Source organism: Cydia splendana, chromosome 14, assembly GCF_910591565.1.
Source record: "Cydia splendana chromosome 14, ilCydSple1.2, whole genome shotgun sequence".
Classification (NCBI taxonomy): domain Eukaryota; kingdom Metazoa; phylum Arthropoda; class Insecta; order Lepidoptera; family Tortricidae; genus Cydia; species Cydia splendana.
In genome coordinates this window covers 9,885,185-9,897,367 of record NC_085973.1, presented here as the reverse complement: position 1 = coordinate 9,897,367, position 12,183 = coordinate 9,885,185, and the positions used below count along the sequence as shown (strand labels likewise).

General features: G+C 38.9%; 1 protein-coding gene across 1 annotated transcript in view; it reads left to right on the top strand.

Annotated features, from left to right (window-relative positions):
• The window catches only part of LOC134796791 (uncharacterized), a 30,356-nt gene extending 18,791 nt beyond the window's left edge, over positions 1-11,565 (top strand). The window contains exons 16-22 of the mRNA XM_063769012.1: positions 819-1,014; positions 2,177-2,571; positions 3,251-3,440; positions 7,874-8,055; positions 10,047-10,236; positions 10,566-10,679; positions 11,414-11,565. Coding sequence (XP_063625082.1) covers positions 819-1,014; positions 2,177-2,571; positions 3,251-3,440; positions 7,874-8,055; positions 10,047-10,236; positions 10,566-10,679; positions 11,414-11,484 — 1,338 coding nt within the window. The 3' untranslated portion in view covers positions 11,485-11,565. The remainder of the gene's footprint in view (positions 1-818; positions 1,015-2,176; positions 2,572-3,250; positions 3,441-7,873; positions 8,056-10,046; positions 10,237-10,565; positions 10,680-11,413) is intronic.
• The last annotated feature ends 618 nt before the right edge of the window (positions 11,566-12,183 follow it).

Sequence of the window (12,183 nt, the reverse complement as noted above, 5' to 3'; positions counted from 1 at the left end):
TATATGTATCGTCACCTAACAGACAACAAATTAGACACAGAAATAACATAAATAAACTTTAAAATAGACCCCAGATAGTTTCGATTTTGACGATAGGTGCGACCTACTAGGTCGGTGTATTAAATGCATTTACCTTGCGGAAAAACCATATAATTCTAGCATTATTTAAATCTCAAATAAAAATTAATTATAATAAATAAATAAAATAAAATAAAAAATAAATTTGTTGTATGGGAGCCCCATTTAAATCTTTATTTTATTCTGTTTTTAGTATTTGTTGTTATAGCGGCAACAGAAATACATCATCTGTGAAAATTTCAACTGTCTAGCTATCATGGTTCGTGAGATACAGCCTGGTGACAGACAGACGGACGGACGGACGGACGGACAGCGAAGTCTTAGTAATAGGGCCCCGCTTTACCTTTTGGGTACGGAACCCTAAAAACTATGGATAACCTTTTAGCATTTATAGCATAATGAAGACAAAATAAAGCAACCGATTATTTTATAAAGTTTTGTTATAAAGAGTTTTTTTATTTGTCATGACTTTCCTATAGTCTGTAGAATCTTTAGGTATATAAATAAAAGTAAACAAACAATTTTTAAATTTTCGGGTAGTTATTACATTTACAATAAATTTAAAAGTGGAAAAATTACTGTCTTGGGTGAGTCTTGAACCTGACTTTAACCTACATTATTTGATCGTGTAATGTTTTCACCTACCCTCAACTGGCTTAAGGTGCCATTTGAGGGTAGATTTTGTTTACTTTTATTGAAATACCTAAAGATACAGAGTATAAATCTTGCGAATCTTACAGATAGGCATAAACGACGAAGGCGTAATCCAGTACTTGGATATGAAGTACTACTCCGAATGCGGATACTCGTTCAACGACAGTTCGGGCGGCGAGATAGTCGGCGTGCTGACCAACTTGTATGAGACCAGCCGCTGGGGCATCACCGGGCACAGCGTGCTGACCGACAAGCATTCCAACACCTGGTGTCGCGCGCCCGGTTAGTATATTATACCATAGTTTATAGATATAGTCGGCGTGCTGACCAACTTGTATGAGACCAGCCGCTGTGGCATCACCGGGCACAGCGTGCTGACCGACAAGCATTCCAACACCTGGTGTCGCACGCCCGGTTAGTATATTATACCATAGTTTATAGATATAGTCGGCGTGCTGACCAACTTGTATGAGACCAGCCGCTGGGGCATCACCGGGCACAGCGTGCTGACCGACAAGCATTCCAACACCTGGTGTCGCGCGCCCGGTTAGTATATTATACCATAGTTTATAGATATAGTCGGCGTGCTGACCAACTTGTATGAGACCACAGCCGCTGGAGCATCACCGGGCACAGCGTGCTGACCGACAAGCATTCCAACACCTGGTGTCGCGCGCCCGGTTAGTATATTATACCATAGTTTATAGATATAGTCGGCGTGCTGACCAACTTGTATGAGACCACAGCCGCTGGGGCATCACCGGGCACAGCGTGCTGACCGACAAGCATTCCAACACCTGGTGTCGCGCGCCCGGTTAGTATATTATACCATAGTTTATAGATATAGTCGGCGTGCTGACCAACTTGTATGAGACCACAGCCGCTGGGGCATCACCGGGCACAGCGTGCTGACCGACAAGCATTCCAACACCTGGTGTCGCGCTCCCGGTTGGTATACTATACTACCTATATTATATAGACAGAAATATTATTTATTTATTTATTTAGAAATTTAATTCAGGCAACAAGGCCCATATTACAAATACCTTACAGACTAACATACATTTGTATTTTATAAACTTAAAACTAAACACTATTTAGTAACCAAACCGGCGTGGCTCCGTTGCATCGGCTGCTATATTATGATCTGTAATGTAGTACAAATCGAAGGTAGTAGTCACAAAAATAGATGGCGCTTCGCCTTACCCGTAACGGCGGGCCGGGTGGTAACAAAAGTGCTTGTTGCTACTTGAATAAGGACTTTTTCATACACGCCATACATTCAGCTTTCATTCCGCTTTAGATCAGCTACACTAATAACACGAGTTAAAAATTGCCTACTCCAGAGCACACAGTCGCTGTGGCCGAAATCGGTCAGGAGAGCATCATCATCATCACATTCAGCTTCTTTAACCCAGCTTTAATAACGCGTTATATCTTTCAGGGACAACCGAAGGCATAGCAATACTCGAGCACATAATGCACAGAATCGCGCACGCCACGAAAAAGGACCCTAGCGCCATAAAATTACAGCACTTATTGCCCAAACACGAATCCGTCAAAGACTTACTCCTATCATTCCAAACTGACATTAAATACGATGAAAGGAAAGCAGAAATAGAGAAATACAATTCTGAAAACGCTTGGAAAAAGCGAGCGTTAGATATATCTATCATGTCCTATCCTATTGGGTATTCGTGGAACTTCCCTGTGACTATTTCGGTGTACCATGCGGATGGGACGGTGGTGATATCGCACGGTGGGATTGAGATGGGACAGGGGATCAACACTAAAGTGGCGCAAGTGTGTGCGTACACTTTGAAGGTGCCGCTTGACAAGGTTGGTGTTACGCTTAAATGTTCATGAATCCGCGGAACACCTATACACGGTGGCTAAAAAATAACTGCATTCCCGTTGCCAGGGTTTGGGATTATACTGAGCAACTTTTACTATGCGACCAATCCCGAAATCGCGAATAATAAATTTACCCTGCCATAGAAAATGGACCAGCCAAAATGTATGAAACGGCCAAATTTATATTTCGCGATTTCGGGGTTGGTTCCAAAATAAAAGTTGCTCAGTATAATTGAGCTCAGATAACTGATAAATTTTTGGTAATCGTTATTGTGTCAGCCTACGATACAGGCCTAGCCTAGTGTAGGGGTCACAGGTAATTTTTGAGTTCAATTTTTTTTGTATTGTGCAGTGTCAGTAATCATGTATATAAATATGTATAACAAGTGATATTCAGTTGTAACTGTGAAAAAGCACTGTTTAATTACTTAAAATTGAAAATTGAACTAAATTGAAATAAAAAAAATGATTTTGATTGTTGATTTGATAATTTCCTCCGTGGCAACGAAAATGCAGTTATTTTTTAGCCACCCTGTATGAAAATTATAAAATGAAATAGATACCATTATACTTAAGAAAAAGTCTCCACCGTACACGAATTAACATATAATTATAAGTATGTTTCTTTTTTTTTAATTCACCCATAATCATTTATTTTTTGTAGATATCAGTCCGTGGAAGCGACACTTTCTCCTCCCCAAACGCCATGGCCAGCAACGGCAGCATAACGAGCGAGTGCGTCGCGTTCGCGACAATAAAGGCTTGCAATGATCTGACGGCTCGGATGGAGCCCGCAAGGGCAGAGCTAGCCGAACCAACGTGGGAGGAGGTTGTCAAGCGAGCCTACAAGAAAGGTGAGGCATTACTATAGTAGACGCAGACTAAACTGACTACCCGACCGGGGTCGTAAAACTTCTCATTCATGCTCGCGTGGTCGAAGGTAGGGTGAGAGAGATAGAGATATGACCCCGGTCGTCAGTTTGGTTTGCGTCTACTATAGCGAGAGTAGACGTGCGCGCCGGTCGAAAAAAATCGGGCGGCGGCGCGCCACGAAAAAATCCACGGCGGCGGCGTAACGCCGGCGGCGTGGGATTTTTCAACTTTTCAATATTAAAACGTATATAATGAAAGCCACGCTTAACCCTTAAATCGACAAGGGAAAAAAATCTCAAAAAACTGTGTTAGTATCATTTTTTAGTGTTATTATCTTATTATGTGCTTTCACCCAGCAGATGGGATCTGCAGTCAGCCCCAAAACAGTTAAAGAAAAAGAAAAAAATAAAATAACAACCTGACTGTAGAACAAACGAAGCTTAAATAATAATAAAATCTTATTATGTGGTTGTTTATTGTAGAAAAATCATAAAAATCATCTATTTATAATATTCGAAAAAACATAGGTACCTATGTCAAATATGTTGGATGTTGCCAGGTTCAGTGTAAATAAAAAGATACGCCGCATAATGTAAGACGTCCAGTATTTTGGACGTTGCCGAGTATACATACCTATACTTTATGTGTATAAGGTTTTTTTTTGTCAAATTCATGTTTTTTTAAATAAATATAGAATAATTGCATTCTTTAATTACAAATACACTTACTGATAATGTCAAGTCAACTTATGTTAATATGAATTTAAGTAAAACTCATTTTTTTTCCAAAAACTATATAGCTCGTAGGTGGTAAAATTTTACCAGTCATTGACGTCATTTATTAACCTTAGCGGGGTATCGTAGGTTGCAGCAACATCTGAGCAATGGTTTTTACAATAATGCATGCAATTATATAAATATTTTCGTAAGAAAATTGTCAAATTAAATCGGGTCTGTCTCTTGATGTCTTGATGAACGCACAGGAAAAAAAATCCGTAAAAATATTTTTATCTATTTGGTTCATTACGTTGTAATACGACAAGTAATGACTTTTTAAAACGTTTTGTAACACCTAACATCCATCTGTTTAATTTATTTACCATAAAAATTACTAGAATATTTGATAATTTTACTCTTCGCATACTTGGCAATGTCCAACATACTGGACTTAGCAAAAGTGCCGTGTAATTGACAACGGTCAAAACACTGGACATTATACTTTGTAAATGTGTTTTACCCATACATACAACACATTTTATGTATGATTTACATAAACTACTGCCACATAAGAAATAGTTAGTATGGTGTTGGTGCGACATAAAATAGTAGTAGAAATTAAATTATATAACCAAAAAAAATCCGTACAAAATTATTGCCATGTTTAAGTAAGAAGTATTTTACGTCAAAAATGTGTGAGTTACGTAGGGGGCTATATAAATTACGTCATTTCAAATTAGGGGGGGGGGGGTCTGGACATCGGATGACGGTAGCATAAAGTAGGAGGAAATGGGGTCATTTGAAGCATGATTTTTGGATGATTATAGGGGGGGGGGGTCAAAAATCGTCAAACATCGATGACGTAATTTATGAACAGCCCCTAGGAAGTGGCGCTCGCAATAATTTTCAACTATTTTTTATCGGACTATAACCTATTACATATTTTAACGCTGCATAATACTGTCTTATAAAAAAATATTCGGCGCGAATTTTAAACTACCGGCGGCGGCGGCGGCGCGCTGACTCCTTATGGCGGCGGCGCGCCGCGGCGGCGCGCACGTCTAAGCGAGAGTGAGAAATAGTAGAGCTAGCTGAGCCCACGTGGGAGAAAGTAGTCAAGCGAGCTTACAAGAAAGGTAAGGGGACAGTGAGAGTGAGAGAGACAGTAAAAGCTTGCAATGATCTGACCCGCGCCGGCAGAACTGGCCGAACTTACGTGGGAGGAGGTATAGTCAAGCGAGCCTACAAGAAAGGTGAAGTAGTATTGACTATCAGTAACCTTTCGTTAGGCGTCACGTTCGCTCGGATGCAATTACTGCTCGTTCCCATAAATTTATCTATAAGGCAGCGAAATCCAGGCCGCCAGGCAAGCAAGATTAGGCAGGCAAGGTTAGGCAGGCAGGCAGGCCAGGGCAGGTAAAGCATGTATCTTTTCACCACTCTGCCCTTTGCGACAAAGTGTAACGGACTATTAGGGACAGTAGGGACCAGCAATCTTTCTCCAGCCCTTTAGTCATGCGTCACGTTCGTTCGGATGTAGTTACTGCTCGTTCCCATAAATGTATCTAAGCATACCTACCAGTGAAATCTAGGTCAGTGGCAATTTGGCAAAGCATGTCTCTTCTCACCACTGCCCTCTGCGACAAATAAGGTGGTCTGTACATTGGATATGGATCGCCCGCCAATACGTATATGTCGATAATTAATTATCGAGTTGTTTTAGGAGCGTATATAAAATTACTGTCATTATATCGTTGCTTATCATGAACAGTGGTACAACTAAAAATGAAATGCTATTGCATTTAATATTCTATCTTTTACTGGTAAGATTTAAAGTCCAATGGCATTTCATTTTGTTTTGTGTCACTATTCATGATAAGCGTCGATATAGGGTAATCCGCCAGTAACTGGCCGCCTTAACTAAAAATGAATTCTATTCACCTATAAACAGAATTCATTTTAGTATAAGGCGGCTAGTTATTGAAGGCTTGCCTATACTAAAATGAATTGTGTTTATAGGTGAATAAAATTCATTTGGTGGCCAATTACTAAAATCGGCCAGTTACTGGCTAATTGTGACGTTCCACGGAAAAAGGTACCTTATGAGGGTTTCTAGTTTCGGAGATATTAAATGTTTTGTAAAGAGGTGAAAAAATGCTCATTTTTTTTTTATTGTGTGATCTGAAACCTTAATGCGTAACGTTTGTTTACCTGTTTTTATTTTTGTTATAAGTTAGTTATAAGCCTAGTAATGTCGTCTCAGAGTTTAGTAGAAAAGGTACCTTATGGAAAAAAGATTGAAAATTCCCAAAAAAACTAGTCAATACGGGAAAAGAAGTTTGGTAGAGAACTGTATTAGCATTCTGCAAAACTAATTTGATAATTTCAGTTCTGGTTGGGGCGCCTCGCAAATATTATAACCGTACATAGACCGACATCACAAATCCAAGTAGACTGCTATTATACCAAAGTTACTCTCGTCAAGTCTTTCTTAACTAGAATAATCTTCATTTGGTTTGGTCGCATGCAGTAAATCAGCCATTGGTTTGCTGAAAAATGCCAATACCCGACGCATTACCTTATGGAATATCTGAGGTCATTGAACCTCAATGCCGCTTATCTTCAATAGCAACCGAAATATATTATTGATAAGAAATAGACGATTTATACCATCTTAACCCCAAAATATTATTAGTTTATCCTAACTGTTCCATCATCATCATGCCTCATCATGTAACTTGACCACAAGGTACCTTTTCATTACATACAAATTATTGGTCTTTTTTAAGATTATTATGACGAAGAATTAATTAAATTGGGGGCAGTTTAATGTAAATTAATATTTTCTATTCATAAAAGATAAACTATAATATGATTGATATTTTGTAGTGATGTATTATTAGATTTATTTCCATAAGGTACCTTTTCGTAAATGTATGGAGCAAATACTGTTATTGTTATGTAAGTTTAAAGTGGCATAAGGGGTTAAATATAGTATTTAGTTGGGGTTTTAGGATTTATTTCATTTGAATGACAGAATTTCTTTCATATGTGCTCAGAAAAATTGATTGTGTGTCACATTAAAAGTAAAAATATTCAATTTTGTGATTTTATATGAAAAAGTCAGAAAATACATTTTCACCTCTAAATCGGTATTGTTTTTTGCTTAAACTGTCTGTCAGTATCGTTTTCTAATAGATAAAATTTAAATCTTGAGAGCTCATTGCAATAAATCGTGAAAATGAAATAAAACTTTATTTTCAAGAGATTGGTTAGTCTACACATAAATCAGTCGATATCAAAAGTTTCTATTTGCATTACAGAACAAGTCGCAATATTTTTTTAATCTCAGATATATAAGGCATTATTATTTGTAGTCAACTATGTAACTTACTTCGGGAACATAGTTTTTTAGGCGGCTAAACTTAAAACTTCTCTATCGTAAAGTTGCTCATTTCACAACATTATTTTCAAAAAATCATATCTCTGCAACTACGCAACCTAGAAGGTTGATCTTTTGTGTTATCGATAGCTTATTTATTGTAGATTACTGGGGTATGCATAACTCCATACCCGCCATAAGGTACCTTTGACCGTGGGACGTCACAATTACCCTAATACAAAATTATACAAAGATATAACAAAAACTGTTGCAAACATAAGTAGATTCTAATGATTTGAATATGTTTATTCCTCAGGTATAAGCCTCCAAGCGAGCGCCATGACGTCGGACAACGACGCGCTCGTCGGCTACAGCGTGTACGGCGCGTGCGCTGTAGAGATAGAACTCGACGTGCTGACGGGAAATCACGTCATCGCACGGTCTGACTTGCTGGAGGATACGGGAGTTAGCATGAGCCCGGAGATTGACGTGGGACAGGTAAGGGACGGAAAATCACGTCTGACGGGAAATCACGTCGTCTGGTGGAGTGACTTGCTGGAGGATACGGGAGTTAGCATGAGCCCGGAGATTGACGCGGGACAGGTAAGGGACGGAAAATTACGTCTGACGGGAAATCACGTCGTCGCGCAAATTGACTTGCTGGAGGATACGGGAGTTAGTATGATCGATGTGGGTTAGATAAGAGACAGGAAAGTGATGCCGACTTTATAAAGGGGTCATTCCACCGTTTCGGGTGTTACACTTGAACTCATAAAATAAGGTTCTATTCGATATTGTAACAGGAACTAGGAGGTTATAACTATTGATTCATCTACTACTTTGATAATATTTTCTTTTCCTGTACACACACAATTAAAGTATAAGAGCAATAACGAGAGAATCATAAAAAGTAGCTGTTTCGGGCGTTACGGGAATTGGCCTATACCTTCTGACCATCAGTACCAAAATGCATAATTTAGCGAATTTTGTCAAGTAACCTCCAGTTTTATTTATGTCAAGTAACAATAGTTAGTATAGTCTACTGAAACACTGAAGTAACACTTAGTATCACTTTTCAATTAATTTTAATAAAATAAATTACCTGTTTCGGGTGTTACTCATGGTTCGTTTCGGGTGTTACGAGTACGAAATTAAGACAGATTTATACGAAATTATGGCTCATTTTATTGAAATTATTGTCTTTTTAATAAATTCGATTAAAAACATAAGTAATAAATGCTGAATTATTATAAAATACATTAATCTTAACAATAAAAACTGTTTCTCGAAGATATGATAATTATTTTTCTTTCGATGCAAATATTTCCGAAAATATTCACTTAATCAAAAAATGGTTGATGGTGATACCTATTCATTTTGAAAGATCTATCCAACGACACCCCACATCACAGGATTAAAGTTAAATATATTTTGTACAGGAGCTTACCTAAAAAAATGTTTTTTTTTGTAGTTTTTGTGTTATTACTTTGTCGCCATGATTGATTTATGTATCCATGCCAAATTGCAGCTTTCTAGCACTAACCATCACGGAGAAAAGCCGGGGACGGACAGGCGGACGATCAACACGTTTCGGGTGTTACACAACTTCAAACTTTAAAACATACGACTAAAGCAGACGCTAAAACAATAATTATTACTCATTTGCATAGGTTCACAACATAGCCTTTCTTTGGCAAAATATGTTTGGTTATAGTTAATTAGCTGAAAAGTTACACATACTTTTATCTCTTTTTCGTTTCAGGTGTTACTTTGACACCACAGTCTAGAATACTCTTCTAAAAACCGATTAATCCATGCTTTTTAATATTTTTAAAGACAAATTATATAATTACGATATTTTACCTGAAATAACTGCGGGAAATTGGTAACAGTTTACAGTTACTTTCTTTTTAATTAGTCTTGCCAATATCGCTGTAAAAAATTAGTTTTACGCCTATCATTTAAACGTTGCGATCAAGTACATGAAAAACATGTAAAAATTGATATTTTTTTCGGTTTTTTTTTCTGACATGAAGGTTTGGTATGTTTTCTATGGAAATAGGTTAGTGTTGACTTCTTAAACTAATTTTCATTTTTGAACCCTTGGTAGCGTTTATTATGGAATGACCCAAAGGATACATGGGTTAATATGGGCTGTTATGGCGGGAAATCACGGCTGACGGAATAATCACGTGTGACGGGAAATCACGTCGTCGCATGTACAGATTTGCTTGAGGATATAGGAATTAGCAATTAACCAAACAGTTCTGTCCATCTTTGTCCACAAAGATTATGTTTGTTCGCTGTGATTTAAATGCCTCATTTAGATGGATCAAGAACTTGCACGCGATATTCGTTACTTTGCGGTATTTGGTCAATCGACTGAATTCATTGTACTTCTTCTGTAGTTAGCAATGTATCGAATAATGCATGCAAGTTCTCGCACCGTGTATGAATGGGGCTTAAGATGTAATTTGATTTCACGACAGATTGAAGGAGCCTTCATAATGGGCCTCGGGCTATGGACGAGCGAGCATCTAATATACGCAACATCCGGCCGGCTGCTCACGGCGCGCACGTGGACGTACAAGCCTCCCGGCGCGCGCGACGTGCCCGCCGACTGCCGCGTCAGCTTCAAGAGGAACGCCGCCAACAACGCCGGCGTACTGCGCTCTAAAGGTGAACTTAACGGCTGTTATAGTCTGTCGATTTGTAACTCGCCCCGAACTGCTAATCCTTTGTCTATTGTTAAGTAAAACCGCACGTGCTACTTACCTGCAAAAATGACCGCTGGAGCAGAAAGGTTTATGAGTATCAACCGCGAACCGGAGGACGCAGCTAAAGAAGGCCCAAACAAGGTTGACCAATTAGGGCACCGCACGACCGGTCGATGAGCGACCTTGGGGGAAGCTTATGCTCAGTGGATGTCTTTTATATCGAGTAATGAAAGCCGAAAGCCTTTCGGCCTTTTTGATAATGACTGTTAAAACTTTGAACCGTTGTTACAGCAACGGGAGAGCCAGCGTTGACGCTAGCCGTAGTCGTCACCCACGCCCTACGCAGCGCCATTGCCGAGGCGAGGAAGGAGTATGGCTACGTTGACACCAAGTGGATCGATGTTGGTAAGTTTCTGGACACTATTTATAATCGAGCACAGAATAAATAATAGTACTACCGTACATAAAGGAAACTTCCTACAAAACCGAAGTTTGACAGCGGTTCAGAATCGAATCATGCTGTCCCTTTCTAATATATGGCACTATACCTTTCGGCTATTTAGGGTTGTCAAAATTCAGTTCATGATCTTAAGTCGTGCACGCAAAGGGACGTCAAGTTGTGTCAACCCTAATAATTGCTCGGAGCAATGCTGAGCTGAGTGGAGCCGAGTTTGTCCGAAGGGAGGAGTTTCGCACCCCTGGCACGAGTCACATTATCGGAGTGAAAGGAATTTCAACCTTGTGTACAGCTATTACATACCATATTTAAATAACAGCGCCTATGATCAATACCTACATGGCAATGGAATGTAACTAAAAAAATACAACGACGGGCTTTTGCCATCGGAGATTTGTGATTGTCATCGGAGAAAATATTTGTTTACATAAAAAACCGAACAAGTGCGAGTCGGACACGCCCACCGAGGGTTCCGTACTTTTTAGTATTTGTTGTTATAGCGGCAACAGAAATACATCTGTGAAAATGTCAACTGTCTAGCTATCACGGTTCATGAGATACAGCCTGGTGACAGACAGACGGACATAGGAGTCTTAGTAAAAGGGTCCTATTGGGTACGGAACCCTAAAACGGAACAATATGATGATTTGCGCCAAGATTAATAGTAATTTGTTTTTTCCAGATACGCCGTTTAACGTCGAGAATATAATCAAAGCCATTTCTCCTAAACCTGAAGTGTACAAGCTGAAATAATTGAATCTTACCTCTTACTGGATACCATAGACAAGACTCAAACATCACAAGGAGAATTACAATAGCATACTTGTGTCGCTTAACTTTAAACTCGGGTAAATCCATGAATCTAGTATATAACTGGATCAGGCATGAGGGGTGGGAGGAAATCACCGAACAGGATAGTTTTATGTATCTTTCAGTAGGAGTAGCAGCGAAAGAGCTATTATTGTTTGTCCACTTTGTCCTTGTCACAGTCTCACATTGTTTTTATTCCCCACCGTAAATTTAGTATGGCTTATGGTGGGCAACAAATAAATTCGACCAATCATAGCGTCGCATTGCGTATGTTTTGTCCCTCACGGAGGCACGCGTATAGCACTTCTATAGGATCCTACCTTCTATGGGTAAATCCATTCGACAATCCCAGCAAATATATACCCTATTACCTTTTCTTAATACTAAAATCGCATAATCTGACAGATGGATTTACCCGAGTTTGAAGTTAAGCGACTCACTTATACATATAGTACCTGCCTAAACGTAAACTACGGATACCTTCTACATGTGATATGGTCCTCTATTATAATTGTAAGAAAAGAACCAGCGAAGTTAAAACAAGTATTAGTATTGTGATAATAATATGCTCAAAATATTTCCTTTTATTATATAGAAAAACATTAGAATGTATGAATGCATTAAGATTAAATGAATAACAAC